The 16,147-nt window shown below is 41.9% G+C and overlaps 1 protein-coding gene across 1 annotated transcript in view; it reads left to right on the forward strand.

The window, feature by feature from the left end:
- The window catches only part of LOC130493176 (proton myo-inositol cotransporter-like), a gene marked incomplete at its 5' end in the record, with an annotated part of 51,258 nt that extends 35,915 nt beyond the window's left edge, over positions 1-15,343 (forward strand). The window contains 3 exons of the mRNA XM_056866879.1: positions 5,814-5,935; positions 13,839-13,991; positions 15,040-15,343. Coding sequence (XP_056722857.1) covers positions 5,814-5,935; positions 13,839-13,991; positions 15,040-15,266 — 502 coding nt within the window. The remainder of the gene's footprint in view (positions 1-5,813; positions 5,936-13,838; positions 13,992-15,039) is intronic.
- Positions 15,344-16,147: the final 804 nt, after the last annotated feature.

Genomic DNA, 16,147 nt, shown 5'->3' on the forward strand with positions numbered 1-16,147 from the left:
GATATTTGGCTCTTTTGACTAATGAGTTCGCCGACCCCTGGTCTACACTATGTGCCCAGCCTTTAGTTTAGGAACACACAAAAAGAAGCAGAGAGATATAACCTAGCTTGTGCCTTAGCCTTCATCAGCATCCTGCATATCTCCTTCCTTTTCTCTGCATGGTGGATGAATAAAATGTGAAGGAGAATATTGCTGCGGCTGGTAGCTGAACATTCCTTTGTTGGGTTAGTGATTCAGAACAGTTGGCCAGTATTTATTCAATGTTAATTGTTAGGGTCTCATGATAGCTTTGGGGAGAGAAGGCAGCATGGTATAGCCTGATCTCATCAGATCTTGGAAGCTAAGCAGGATGGGTTCTTGGAAGGGAAACCACCAAGGAAGACTCTGCAGAGGAAGGCAATGGCAAACCACCTCTGCTTCTCACTTACCATGAAAGCCCCTTGCTGGGGTTGCCATAATTCAGTTGCAACTTGAGAGCACTTTGCACATACACATCATGGCTTCATCATGTACATACGAACTTGGCAACAGCTGATTGTGCTGTCTGATCTTCTGTTACAAGTTGTTTGTGTTGACTGTGAACAGCCTCTAAGTGTGATGGATCCTCAAGACTGCCCCTGCGCTGCTGGTGGTTCTTGTAACTGCTGGTTCCTGCAAATACAAAAATTGCAAATACACTTCTTGCCAAAAAAATTGCTGTTCTTGTTTCCCAGCTGGCTGCAGCAACTGTGCCAAGGGCTGCATCTGCAAAGAGCCACTGTTGAGTAAATGCAGATGTTGCAACTGAAAATGCACTGTTCTGTTCTTTGTGTAACCTTGCCCAGCTAGTCAGGAGGTTTGAGCTGGGATGTCATCAATATGTGGATGACACTCAGCTGCATCAGTTGGTGCACAGCCAGCCAGATGCTGACCCAGAAAATCTGACTGTGTGCTTGGAGGCTGTGGTGAGGTCCTTACAGGAACCCCATGGAGAGCACGTGTACAGCCAGTGGTCCGCCAGCTGTTCTGGCTCCAGATTGAATACCAGATCAGGGCCCTGTCGCCACTCCCCACACCACAGTGGCCACTGCCATTCCTCTCCTCTACTCTGGTGTAGCAGCGCCCGTGTTAAAATTTTTTTTTTTTTAATCCCTCCATTTCACTGCTGGGCACTGTGTAACTCTCCCCTTAGGGAGTGGCTTAGCTACGCCGGCCTTCAGGATTGCCCTGAGAGTCAGATATGGCTGTGAGTTGACTGAAGCTCCTTGCAGTGCACACTCAGCCTCTCTGTCTGTCTGTCTCTGACTCATGTGAGGTAGCAGACCTGCTGCTCTGTGGGATTACCTCCTTGCCTCTACCTGGGCACTGTGTGTAAATAAAGAACTCCCAAGAATTCTCCCTCAAAGGAAACCATCTTTTACTTTTAGTACTTTTAGTAAGCTTATGTTGCTTTCGTTAGACAGTAACTTGAGCTCAATCCAGGTCATGGTTTCTGAGGTTTCTCCAAAGCAGATCTCTGGCATCCTTATGAAGGGCCCTTAATTGCCTACTTTCTTTAAAGAAAAACTGTCTGTGTCTGACTTGGGGGGGTGTCTCTAAAGTACAATTACTGCAGTAATTTCAGCCTTGTATCATTTGTATAGTGTCTGAACCTGCAGATCATCAATGTGTGCTTTTCCTGTCTGGGCTGGCCTAGCCTCTACATCTGATGTTTAGAATCCTTTTGTGGTAACCCCTTTCAGTTGAAGTTGGAGAAGAATGTTGTACAAAGAGACAATGCCCATTTTTTCCTGTTCCCCAAAGTAGCTATTTTGAAAGATGTCTGCACCTTAATGATGTATCTCTGTTGATGCCTGGAATCATTTGTTAATTTTTTCAACAGCAGCTACACCTGATTTAAAGCCCAAATATCATGCTATTTATGCTTCTCAAGCAGTTTTCTAGAAAATGTCTGGGAGAAACACACACACACACACACACAAAATACATGGTAGTGGGGGAATTCCAAAAACTCAAGACTTGCCTGCACTGTCAGTACTAATGAGCATGCCCAGAAACAATGAACTCTGGGGAAATCTGAAGTAACCATGGCAACAGAAGAACACAGAGTAGCTAATTAAATGTGGCAGTTGGGAAAATAAACTGCCAGAGAACTTGGCTTTCTTATTTTGTGTGACAAGAAAAAGGAGAGCTGTTGGAATCAAGATCAGCAGAACAATTGTAAACTATAACATCAAGGTGGTTTGTATTAACAGTGGCACTTGATGTGGGAAGAGGAAGGCCTTTTCATTCCATCAGCTGTACGGAAACTGCCTTTGGTTACTTTGGCACAGGTGTGAAGACAGGCAGGATAGCATAGATAAATTCTTTTTTTATTCTAAAAAAAAAAAGTCTAGCTTGGCCTGAAACAGATGGCAACCTGGGGCACAGGTAAGAAAGGGATCCACTCCAGGAGCAAGCTTGTACCTCCACCCCAGTGGTCTCTCTGAGTGTTACCATGGTAAATTTTAATTTGGGGGAGATCAACATCCAAATCCCCTCAGTTTGGATAGTCTGCTGGATTTGAGCCTGTTGCTTAAGAGTGGTTTCCCCTGCTAGCCACATCCTTCCCCATTTACTAAGGTATGAAATACCACTATGATGAGTCCAGGGCAGGGGGGGCTGACTAGAGCTTTTCTTTTCCAGAAATGTATCTCCTGTTCTAACTATCCTTTTGTACTGGGCAGCATGGGATATTTTTTTTCAGCCTGCTCTGTCAGGGAAGAGGTTGTGTGCATATATTTGAATTTATCTATTCCATGTTTATTTTAAAGAAAGATTTCCTATCAGAGTTCTTAAAAAGATTTCAAGGAGAGCTACCCATCACTGTACATAATAGAAAAATGAAACACTTGAGGACCTAGTAATACAAAGGGCAAATCCTTTTTTCCTGCAACAGGAGACAGGAAAAGATTACAAATCCCATTCTGCCCAGCACAGAATAATACAATTCTCAGGGCCAGAGTGTCGGATCCGATCATTGCTGACACCTTAAAGCAGTCCTCCCCTGCTTAAGTTTATATTGCACTGAGTACAAACCTGTCTTCTGGCACCAACGTTTCATCGCCCTCCCCCAGTATAGGGATTTTTAGTTGGTACAGTGTGCTCCCATGTACAGAGGGTAAAGGCATGCACTGCGTTTCCCAGGGGATTGAGGGGATGCGAGTCCTCCCTTCTCCTTTTACACCCTACCTAATGATGGTCCCTTTGCTAGTTAAGACTGTAAGCCACACTGTAATCAGCAGGTTGTTTCATAGTGGCTAACAAGGAAGGATGATAAACTGACTAGAGCCTTTGTGTAGCTTGAGATGCATTCATAACAAGACATTGGACTTGACTTTAATGGGCAGCTGCAGTGTTGCCTGAAAGGAATCTACTAAACCAATTACAGTATTGTTTGCTTCAAGACACTTCGACATGAATAATCAACCAGTATTCATCACTCTGCACCTGCAAAAGATACTAAGAGCAACACTGAAATGAGATGATATGATGCAGTGAAGCTGTTTAGTGTATTGTCTCTCATTTAAAAGCCAACGTGAATGCAAAAATCTGCCTGTGTAAGGTGGGTCTCAGAAGGAAATAAACTTGAGTCTGCTTATTTAGCATGGTAGGAACCAAAAGAATCATGGCTTCAACACAAAGACAAGCATTGCGCACACATGGTTTACTTGCTACTCTAGCCAGCTTTGGGGGGGAAAACAGAAAACTGTGTAAAAACTTGCTGAAAGGGGACTGAAAGATTACTTTTATCAAGTCATCACACTTGTGCAAAATGATTATGGACGAGACAAGGGAAAAGAGATTGCAATGGAGGGTGGTGACATCTTGTGTTTGAGTTAGCCTTTGGTGAATTCCTTTTGACTCAGCTTAGGATCTGCTTACTATAGGTTTTCCTGGGTGGGTGGGAAAATTCACCTTTCCCAAGATTTCTCTACTAGGAAAAAATGTTGACGTTTTGTATGCCTTATCCTGTTGTTTCTAACTGACCATCAAACATTCACCTTTCTATTGTCGAAGGCTTTCACGGTCAGAGTTCATTGGTTCTTGTAGGTTATCCGGGCTGTGTAACCGTGGTCTTGGAATTTTCTTTCCTGACGTTTCGCCAGCAACTGTGGCAGGCATCTTCAGAGTAGTAACACTGAAGGACAGTGTCTCTCAGTGTCAAGGGTGTAGGAAGAGTAATATATAGTCAGAAAGGGGTTGGGTTTGAGCTGAGTATTGTCCTGCAAAAGTATTGTCCTGTAAGTATCAAGATAATGTGCTAATGAGGGTATGGTATGTTAATATGGAACCATTGTATCCTGAAGTGATCTGTTAATGTGTGTAATCCAAAGCTAATCTGTATGGCTATTGTTGAATGTTGTCTTTGTCTGGAGGTTTTTCAGGGCAGGAAGCCAAGCCTTATTCATTCTTAAACTCTCCTCTTTTCTGTTAAAGTTGTGCTGATGTTTATGAATTTCAATGGCTTCTCTGTGCAATCTGACAAAATAGTTGGTAGAATTGTCCAGTCTTTCAGTGTCTTGGAATAACAGGACACAGGGTCTTATTCCAAGACACTGAAAGACTGGACAATTCTACCAACTATTTTGTCAGATTGCACAGAGAAGCCATTGAAATTCATAAACATCAGCACAACTTTAACAGAAAAGAGGAGAGTTTAAGAATGAATAAGGCTTGGCTTCCTGCCCTGAAAAACCTCCAGACAAAGACAACATTCAACAATAGCCATACAGATTAGCTTTGGATTACACACATTAACAGATCACTTCAGGATACAATGGTTCCATATTAACATACCATACCCTCATTAGCACATTATCTTGATACTTACAGGACAATACTTTTGCAGGACAATACTCAGCTCAAACCCAACCCCTTTCTGACTATATATTACTCTTCCTACACCCTTGACACTGAGAGACACTGTCCTTCAGTGTTACTACTCTGAAGATGCCTGCCACAGTTGCTGGCGAAACGTCAGGAAAGAAAATTCCAAGACCACGGTTACACAGCCCGGATAACCTACAAGAACCAATTCACCTTTCTGTTTCTTTTTTGCCCAAATTGTGGGTAATAATTACAGCTCAAGCACAGTTGAGCCCATTTTCAGGCTTCAGGGAACTGTACAGTCACTGAACTGCTGGCCCACAAGATACGGTTCAAAGAAGCTTGAGAGCAATGGAGCTGTAAATCCCTTGTCTACAAAGCTCAGATAAGCTTCCTGACCCAAAACTAAAGATTAGGAAGCGTCCCATTCCCATATTTTTCATAAATTCTCACCATCCTATGTTTGTTTGTGTAGATAGCTGTGCCCCTCTTTTCTCCCCAGTGGGGACACAAAGCAGTTTAAAGCGTTGTTTGCTCCTGCATTTTATCATCACAACACCAACCCCGTCTGAGGTGGTGGTGTGAGGATAAAATGGAGAATTGTGTAAGCCACTTTGGGTCCCCGCTGGGACAAAGGCAGGGTATAAATGAAGTAAATAAATCCATAACTATTGCGTTAATCTGATTGGTAGCCACATTGTAGTTTTTGGGTAACCAAAGGCAGGAATAGTTTAAATAATTTAGCAAAGGAATAAGCAGCCTTGGAATATTATAGGATTGATTTCTTCCTCTAAAGGTTTTTTTTTTTAATTATGTAATCTGCATTTAGGTAGAAATTGTCGTGATTCAGCACAGGAGTTGGATTTTATGGTCCACTGGATCTTAGTCTGTTGAAAATCACATGGTTTCTTTTTTTGGTTCAGGTATTGATTTAAACTTCATTTTATATGGTATTTGTCTTTCAGATGCTCAAATGAGACCAGACTCAAAACGGGGGACACGTTTTGGGCTTACAATTTCTGCCCTACACCTTACTCTTGGACAGTGCTCCTGGGACTTATTTTATACCTGATTTTCTTTGCACCAGGTAAAAAGATTGGTTATAAGGCAAAAGAAATTCAGGTGTTTGGTTTTCTGTTACATCTAGGAAGAATTTTGAACCTGGCATGAATTTTAGACAAGTTCAGTGCCCTTCCAAGTGAGGAATAAATGATGAGTTACCTGGGTGTACCACATTTGTATGAAAACATTCTCCTTGGCCACACAGTCAAAACCCTAAGAGATATATTATATTCATATAATTGGTACAACCCATGAGAAATCCCCAGGAGAGGAAAAGGTACACATCTTGGATGAAAAATTGTCCCAGAACATAACCATTGTGTTGAATATTCACAGAACATATTACCTTGCTAGTCACTCATTGTCCTACTAATTTCTTTTTAATTTTTAAAGATTTTTACTATGTGGTTACAACAACTTACCCTCTTTTTTCATTCTCTGTTCTGCCTTCCTTTATTCTATTATTTCCAAACAAAACAATGAAAAATCCAAGGACAATAGGGATTCATGCTACTTTCCCCTGTCATTTTGCGCAGCTTTACTGCTTTATTCTTTGGTTTATTATGTCTCCCAAAGCTCCCATTACTAACCTCCCCTTGTTATTCTCAATGTCCTGTCACTGTATGCAACAGACACACTTACTAATAAGATTTGAGCCAGTCTTGGAAGAAAGAATCACAGATAACCAATATTTTTTGGCCCACAGGTAGATTTTCAAGGTTCAGGATAATGTCCATGTGGTGGGTTTGAGGCTTCCTTGTGTGTTTTCTAAAAAAAAAAAAAAAAGTTTTACTTGTCCCATCCCTTGGCCACAATTCTACTGTAAGCATAATGGTTTCTGTTTATTAGTCTGTTTTTTACTGGCATCGTTTACCATTAAAAGTAAAACATGCCTTTTATTTATAGCCTGGTAGCTTAGTTTATATTAGGTATAAGATAGACAGACACTAAGGAGTAACAAGAATCAAATATTTAAAAGTGTATTTAAGAATTAAATATTTAAAAGAATTGTATGAATATTTAACGACTTTTATTATGCAGGCTCACCTTCTTACTGTATTCCTTAGGATTACTTTAAGTGAGGTAGCAATCCCTATGTTACTTCTCCCATTTCTCTAGTCTATGCCCCTAAGTCAGCACCTCGATAGTTTTACTAGTGTTGTTCTGAAGTCTGTCTTCTTGTCAGGCGGTTTCTTGGCTTATGCTAAATCTTGAAGCTCATTAATTTTCTCTGGTCAGGACCGCTCACTGAAGATACTGGAGTAAAGTGTTGCACCTGGAAGCTTCCCCCTCCTCTTCCTCGGCTGAGCCTCTTTTTCCAGCCTCTTCCATATTCTCAGTCCCCCTCCTTCCTTCAGATAACTCTTCTTCTGCTCTTCTTTTTGTTACCTCTATCAGCAATAGCTGAATCTTCACACACCTTGACTAAACTCACTGTGACTGCCCATTTCTTCTCTCCCATCAAACCCTTCAACCAATTAAAAGTTCACTATGACTCAGCCCCTCCTCTCATGGGTTCTAAGGTGAAGTCCAATGAAAATTATTGAATGTCTGCTTACTGACCAATCATAAACCTGACCAATCAGAAGTTATGCATTTTGAATCCTTCTTTCTTTTATCAGTGTAACATAAATGAGAAAAACGCTCCCTTGGAAACAGGAATTATGCTTCAGCTCTCAAACTTGACAGTTGTTTTTTTTTAATTCCAGAAAATTACCCCATAAGTCTTTATAACAAAAAACAAACAAAAAACTTGTCTGTCCAAATAGTATAGCTACATTGTCAGAATTCCATACTCTCACAAATTATATTTTGTCCACAATATTCTTATAATAAGTCCCATTCCCTTTTCATATACTATCTGTCAAAATGTCCATTTCTAGTATTTTCAGTATTTTTAATAACATCTGTTTGAGAAATAAGGGTAGCTTTTTTCCAGTGCCAAGCCCAAATTGCCTTTGCTGTAGCTACCATATTTAATATATTCTGACAACCTACCCTGATCTGACTGAGGATAAATGTAGCTATATCAAAATCCAATTGTCACCGTTAGAATAACATTCACAATTTGACCCCCGCTGTGATTGTGCATCTCTGCAGTCCCACCACATATGCTCATCATTTTCATTTTTTAAACATTTCTAACACCTATAAACTTCAGTGTTACAAATTTTAATTTATCCTCTGTGGGGTTCAATGCCATTGATTAAGGTCATACATTGTGCTTCTGTCAAAGATAAATATACAGAAAATCCATTTCTAGATTTAAACATTTTTCCTATGCTTTGTTAGAAATATTTCTGCCTGATGGCTCTGGCCCACAATGATGTATAAGAAATCCTTTAGTCATTCACACTTGATATAACTTTATGCAGCCTTGCTAACAGAACTTCCTTTAAGTCTGAATTAAGTATTGACTTCATTTATCTCCCAGTACACCCCCCCCCCGAAGGACATTGTGTTCATCAGATGCTAATCTACTGGTGGTCCCCAGCCCTAATAGTGTGCGGCTCGCAGTGGCGTAGCGTGGGGGGTGCAGGGGGGGCCAGCCGCACCGGGCGCAACATCTGGGGGGGCGCACTCGCACTCGCAGCTCTCTGCCCCTGCCTGGCTCACTCACTCACTCTCTCTCACTGCAGTGAGGGCTGTGCGAATCCGATCCGAGCCGCCGGGTCGCCGCCCACTGTGGAGGGGGGGGTGCGTGCCAGGCGTGCGGTGCGGTGCGGAGAGAGCGAGGGAGGGACTATCTGGGGGAGGGACAGTGAAGCAGCCGCCCAGCGCAGCGCTGAGCGCGGGAGAGAACCAGCATGCAATTGGCTGAGCTGCCGAGCAGGAGGCGGGAGGACTCGAGGAGACGTGGGGAACTGAGTAGAAGCCGCCGCTGCAGGTAAGTTTGGTTGGTTCAACAGTGACTAACAGTAATAATGAAGATCTAGGGAGAGCGTCCCAGTCTTCGCTTGCTCCTGACCGGTTTTTTGCTTTGCAAGACAGAATCTTCTCTTTGGCCCACTGGCTCCATCTTGTGGAGGGTCGCGGGCTGCACTGTGGGAAATGGGCCCATGCCCGTCCCCCTGATCCCACCTGGGTTTTTACTTTTCGGAGCAGAGTGGTCCGTCCCTTTGGCCTGGCTTTCCCCTCTCTCAGCCTCGAGGCCACATTTGCTTGAAGCTGGTAATGCCCTTCGGTCTCTCCCTTGCATGTAGACGGAGACGGGCAAATCTCTGTACGGTGTCCTGTGCTCTTGCAGTGGGGAAAGTGGAAGAGGAATTCCTGCTGGACAGCGTCCCATAAGGGGAGAGACCTGGCTGTCTCCCTCCCAGCCACCCTTAAAAGCTCCCAGAATGATTGCCCTCCTCAACTCCCCTTTTGGTATATTTCCGCCTCTGGCTGCGTATTTTCCCATGGTATAGCCTAGCCAGGATTTTCAGAATCTCAGTTTTAGGATCGGGGCCCTTGAGGAGGTGTAGACCCCTCTGCTAATCCTCCGCCTCAGACCCTTGCCAACACCAACCGGCCTTCCGCCTGCTTGGGTGGGTGAGTGATCGGAGGTAGCCAGTGGCCCCAGCTGCCTGGCTGCTAAGCTAGAAGGGGGAAAATCACATTGGAGGGGTCCCCGAAGCTGCAAGCTGGCTCCAGTGGCGCGCTGTTGCATTCAGGACCTTTGAATGGGAATGGTGGGGGAGAGGAATGCTGCCTGTGGCTGCCTCCTTCCCCCAGCGTGGTGTAGTGGCTGAGAACAGTGGACTCTAAATCTGGAGAAACGGGTTTGATCCCCTGCTCCTCCACATGAGCGGTGGACCCTACTCTGGTGAACTGGGTTGGTTTCCCCACTCCTCCACATGAAGCCTGCTGGGTGACCTTGGGCTAGTCCCAGTTCTCTCCGAACTCTCTCAAGCCCCACCTACCTCACAAGGTGTCTGTAGTGGGGAAAGGAAGGGACTGTGATTATAACCCACTTTGAGACTTCTTAAGGTTGAGAAAAGCAGGTTGTAAAAACCATCTCTCTCTCTCACACACACACACACACTAGCCTAAAGTGCACCTCAGTAATGCTATAGGTTCATTCTGGGAACAGGACGCAAGTAAATATTATTAGAAAATCTGTGTCCTTCCTAAGCCTTTTTTAATTAAAGCATAAATATTGCATTCTTAACATAGACTAAATCCACAAAGCATTACACCATCCTCCCATCATAGTTACATAGATAATTAAAGGAGAGCAATTACATGAGTCCATAAAAGTTTCTTACCCCCCAAAGTAAATAGGTCATAGGCAAGAAGCCCCTTCTGAGAAGAAGAGCTTGGTCAATACAGCTTCCCGTATTTACAGGATTTTAAAATCATCTCCTAACAATAGCGAACAATCCCACTTGATAAGGGTCCACATTCTTGGCTAACCCATTATCTCATAACTTCAAACACCAAAGAAGGTTATCTATTCTTTAAATATCTTCTTAGAATATTTATAAATGTTAGCCCATTCTTGCTAGTTTTTATCTTAACAAAGTCGCTTTAAAAATAATAATTACAAGTTTCTCATACATGTGAGTATCTTCTGGCCTTCAACCAATACTTCCATCCTTGACCCGTATCTTCACTTCTGTGAAGTTGGACATTCTTGCGATTCTCAGACTGTTCTGCACCTGGGCCTAAACAAATTGTTTCCATTGTTAATGGGTTGAATGGCTTCTAATCTACACAAGGTCGTGTAATTATATTAGCACGTTGTTAGGGGGCGCAAATTACTTGCCTTGCCCCGGGTGCTGACAACCCACGCTACGCCACTGTGCGGCTGTCCTTGACAAGAGCCAGGTCCTAAAGCAGGGGTGGGGAACCTCAGGCCTGGTGGAATGCTCTTCCTGGTAATATCGGCCCTGTGGGACTTGAAAGAGTTCTGCAGGGCCTGCAAAACAGAGCTATTCCACCAGGCCTTGAATTGCTCTCACAGAGTCAACAAACAGTCACTAATCTTGTCGAAGGCTTTCACGGTCAGAGTTCATTGGTTCTTGTAGGTTATCCGGGCTGTGTAACTGTGGCCTTGGTATTTTCTTTCCTGACGTTTCGCCAGCAGCTGTGGCAGGCATCTTCAGAGGAGTAACTTCAGTAAGGAGTAACTTACTCATCTTCAGATGAATAAGGCTTGGCTTCCTGTCCTGAAAACCTCCAGACTAACAAAGACTACAGTCAACAATAGCCATGCAGATTAGCTTTGGACTTCACACATTAACAGATCACTTCAGGATACAATGGTTCCATATTAACATACCACACCCTCATTAGCACATTATCTTGATACTTACAGGACAATGATTAGCACATTACCTTTGATACTTTTTACAGGACAATGATTCCGCTCAACCCAACCCCTTTCTGACTATATATTACTCTTCCTACACACTTGACACTGAGAGACACTGTCCTTCAGTGTTACTCCTCTGAAGATGCCTGCCACAGCTGCTGGCGAAATGTCAGGAAAGAAAATACCAAGACCACGGTTACACAGTCCGGATAACCTACAAGAACCAAAGTCACTAATCTGTTTTTAAACCTGAAAAAAGTCCTCTATATTCTTCATGATTAAACCCTTTATCTTATTATCATGGGGTCAGATCACCAACTTCCCTTTTATCTTGACCCTATCTACAGATTAATAATATTGGCATGTGATCATGGTTTAGAATGTTTCCATTTTAGAAACCTGTGCTCCTTAAAATCTCAGGAGAAACAAAGAAACAGATTAACCTAGAGTATGTGTTATTTCTATTAAGAAATTGTTTCCTAATTGTGTTGTTATAGAATTATTTCCTAATAATTATTATTTCTATCACCCCAAATGGAATTGTTTTCCCCAAAAGGATGATAGACTATCCAACAGTCTTCTAGGCTCCAGTCTCTCGATCATTTCTAAAAATGTATCAGGATCACATTATGCTAAATCTGTCAATCTAATTGAGGAGCGATATTAAATTCCCCAGCTACAATTATTTCCCCTTCCTTAAGTTTTGTATGCATCTTTCATTAAGGTTTTAAAAATACTCCTGACTTGGGGTATGTACATTCACCAAAGTGAATTCAATAATCTTTCTTTAACCAATAAATAATGGCCTTCTGATATACACTCTCTATATTTCCTACAGTCCTTCTTACATATTCTCCCTAACACACATTTCAGTTGGATGAGCTTCCTGAATAAAATCTGCCTCTGCTTGTTGCCTTTTAACTAAATGGTTACTTTCTCTTAACAAGATAGTTTAGCCCATTAACATTTAAAGGCAGAAATTGTACATTTTCATATTCCGACGTCCACAGATATCTCCCTCAAACAAAGAAGGAGAAATGAATACACCCACAGAACCCCAGTTGGGTTTATTCACAATCTTTTATTACCTTGATCTGAGTTAAAGTTTGCTTCTATGTTTGAAGAAGCTCTACTCCCAAATGCTCCTACAGCCATCTCTTTTCTTTTGTTGATCTAACTGAGATGTAGTCTCCTTTTAAATTAACCAGTAACTTTAATGGAAGGCCACACTTATATTGCATTTTTAAATGGAGAGTGTATTAAGAAGTAGAAAAGAGCAAGAGTCCAGTAGCACCTTAAAGACTAACAAAAATATTTTCTGGCAGGGTATCTGAAGAAGTGAGCTGAGGCTCACAAAAGCTCATACCCTGCCAGAAAATATTTTTGTTAGTCTTTAAGGTGCTACTGGACTCTTGCTCTTTTCTACTATTGCAGACAGACTAACACGGCTACCCACAGTGTATTAAGAAGTTACATTCCCTATGTTTTGCTAACACAATTGGATGTATAACAATCAATTTCTGCAGAAATAATTAACTTTCAATAATTAATCCCCACACACAATTTCTTGTCCAGTCATTACACTGATAAATTTAACCAGTGCATTTCAAAGATTGATCTTTACATAAACACATTCTCTGTTCCTAACTTCAAAAACTCCTTCTAACTGTAAGCATTTTACTAAAGCTGCAATGCTGAAGGGGGAGGTGAAACTCCTTAGGAACCAGTGTGACCCTGCGCCAGTGTAAGCACCCCTTTAACCCAGGATAAGGGACACTTACGCCATCCCAGGTCAAACACGCCAGCATCGGGGAGCTGTGGAGCTGTGCCGGCGCCTGCCCCTAGCACAGCCATCCCAGCAGGGAATTCTCAGAAGGGAAAGCCCGCACCAGCATGGGGGGGGGGCATTCCCAGGGTGTTCCAGGGGGAAGATTTACCTTTAGGCTGCTTCCTAACCCCTTTCACCCCGGGAACTCCCCCTTGCGCTGCATCGTTGCTATGCCACCTTTTTTGTTGGTGTAGCCTCACTGTTTTCAATGGGGGCATTTTCCTTCTTTTATATTTTAAATTCTCTTTATTTTATTTTCAGTGGCCAGGAAGCCTCTGTGGAGGTGGTGTGGCTACACCGCTCCTGGCCACTGCCTGAATGTCCCCCTTCAGGAATGGCCTGTTCATGTCCTTCATGGTATTCAGGTGTACTTCCCTACTCTACTCCCTCTGTAAGTGCTCTATATTTCAGTTTCCCCTTACTTTATTCAGAATACTTTTAAAAATATCTTTCATTTTCAGTTCAGCTTCTGTTTCCCTATTTTTGTTTTTAATTCACCTGAGAAATATTCTGATTCTTGAAAGCCTCTCTGTTTCAGTTGGTTCTGTTTCCTGAATTTCGGGAGGTGGGTGGGTTCTAACATACCTAACCTTTCCTTACATTTCTCAATAACTGCATTTAGTTTTTTTTCTCTAATTTCCTAATTGTGATATCATTTTACCTTCCCACTCTAACATTTTTAATTCAAAGTAATCACATATTCTACCATTGTCTGTTTGTATTTAAATCCTGTGTCTGGATGTTCTGTAAAATTTAATTATTTTGGTTTTTTGTGTGTTTGTTTTTTGTTTGTTTGTTTAGGAATGGGACCAATGCCTTGGACAGTAAATTCTGAAATATATCCCCTTTGGGCTAGAAGTACAGGAAATGCATGTTCTTCTGGCGTCAACTGGATTTTCAATGTACTGGTGTCACTAACATTTTTGCACACCGCTGAGTATCTTACATACTATGGTAAGAAGTATTTTCTATCTAAATTGGTTCCCAAATGAACTATATTTCAGATAGTTGAAATGTTCGCTTTCCATCTGCAAAGAGCTAGTCTGATAGTATACCTTCTCTCCTTAAAGGCCTCCAGAAAGCTAATTTATATTTATGAAAATTTTCTCAGCACATTCTTGCTGGTATGAGAAATACTTAACACAGTGTGTCAGAGATTCTCCATAATTTAACTAGATCGGGTTATAGTCCTGTTAAAATGGTCACAAAGGTGCGTTAAAGTTCTAGCAAATATTAAACATATTTTTGATGTAAGAAAATCATCAGCCTATCATTCCTAACTGTATTCCAAGAACTACTTTTCTGTTTTAATGCTCTTGGTAGTACATAAATAGTTAAATTCCAAAACAGTAGATTTGGACATATTTTGCATTGGGTACCCATTGTTGGAGATCAACCTGCAGAAAAGTCAATGAGGGTGGGAAACCTTGATTTTGCCTATTATTTGTAGGATCCCCTATATGATGCCAAGCATCCATAATTGGAAAGATGGTTCCTGTAATGTAAAGAAAGTAAAACTTGCATTTTTAATACTCCCTTGAATAACAAATATATAATTAGTAGGAAAGTAACCAGAAACCTTCATTTTAACTCTGGTACTCCGATATCTGTCCCCTTGGTACCTAATAAATAAAAGAATCTGCTCTCCAGATTACAGGCATCAGTTCCCCTGGAGAAAATGGCTGCTTTGGAGGGTGGACTCTGTGGCATTATACCCTGCTGAGGTCACTTCCTTCCCCAAACCTCGCCCTCCCAAGGCTCCACCCCCAGATCTCCAGGAATTTCCCAACCTGGAGCTGGCAACCTTAAGGAGAGGAAAAAAACAGGAAAAGGGAAGAGTCTATGGGGGCTTTCAGGAAAGAGGAAAATAGTGGGGGAGATGCCTCCTGCAAGTTCTTTCAGGTTCCCACTTGTTTATCAATATTTTCACAAATCTATTCTGGAAGAGAAGGAAATAATCCTATGTCTGTGTGTGGGTTTTGTTTTTTCTTTTGTGTTGCAGGAGCATTCTTCCTGTATGCAGGATTTGCTTTTGTGGGACTCATTTTCATCTATGGCTGCCTTCCTGAGACAAAAGGGAAGAAGCTAGAGGAAATCGAATGCTTGTTTGAGAACTCGCTGTGTACATGTGGTATTTCAGATACTGATGATGGGAGGTATATTGAATATATCCGGGTAAAGGGAAGTAATTATCATCTTTCTGACAATGATGCTTCTGATGTGGAGTGATTTCCAGCTGCTGGTGTATTTAATCATTTAAAAGCCTTGGGTGTGGGGATGAAGGAGCTGCTCTTGATGCCCTCACTGCCCTGCTTCTGGTCTGATTCTTCTTTTCTTCTCATGTTCTCAACCATGTTGTTTTGAAAAAATAATAATAATAAAGTGAAATACAGTATTAGCCAAAAGTGACGGCTTGCAAAGGGGATAAGTTATCCTGTGACAATATAAGCATTCCTATAGCATGCACTGCTGTTTTCCTAATGTCCTCAAAACTGTGATACCAAATGCAAATGATGGAATACTAAGCTTAGTTGTCAGTCTTGCAAAAATATGTGAAAAAGAACAGCTAGCCAGAAACCAGATGAATCATAAAAGTATGGTTACCTGGCAACCAGGATTTGGTATATTCAGTACAAAAGTGCTCAGCCTGTTATGAACTAAGCAGGAAAGAAAAAATCCACTGCCTGCTGTGGAAACCATTATTTATTTATTTATTCCTTAAAAAGCAAATGAATTTAATATGTATGGAGAAGGTGGGGTTTTGCAGTATTCCTGTTGTCTCTCTTTTTATTTTTATTTTTAACATGCCCACCTTTTACAAGCACAAATCTTTTTTAACTGTCATTGCTTCACTTGAGGGATACTTTGCAATACCACAAAAGAACTCTGTTGGAAATCCTCCATTAGAAATCCAGCTGTGAATCATGGTGTAGATGGTCAGCCGCTTGAAACCAGGCTTGTGGAGGGATGGTCCTCTGTGTGTAGGCTCTCTCCCCACAATTGTAGCTCATTGAAGCATGTTGCCCTCAGTAGCACAACAACAATCCTTTCCTTTTCGTGTGTTCCAGCCCCATGCACCAAGCCCCTTAATGCAAAACATTAAACAAGCT

The sequence above is a fragment of the Euleptes europaea genome, unplaced genomic scaffold (assembly GCF_029931775.1).
Source record: "Euleptes europaea isolate rEulEur1 unplaced genomic scaffold, rEulEur1.hap1 scaffold_85, whole genome shotgun sequence".
Classification (NCBI taxonomy): Eukaryota; Metazoa; Chordata; class Lepidosauria; order Squamata; family Sphaerodactylidae; genus Euleptes; species Euleptes europaea.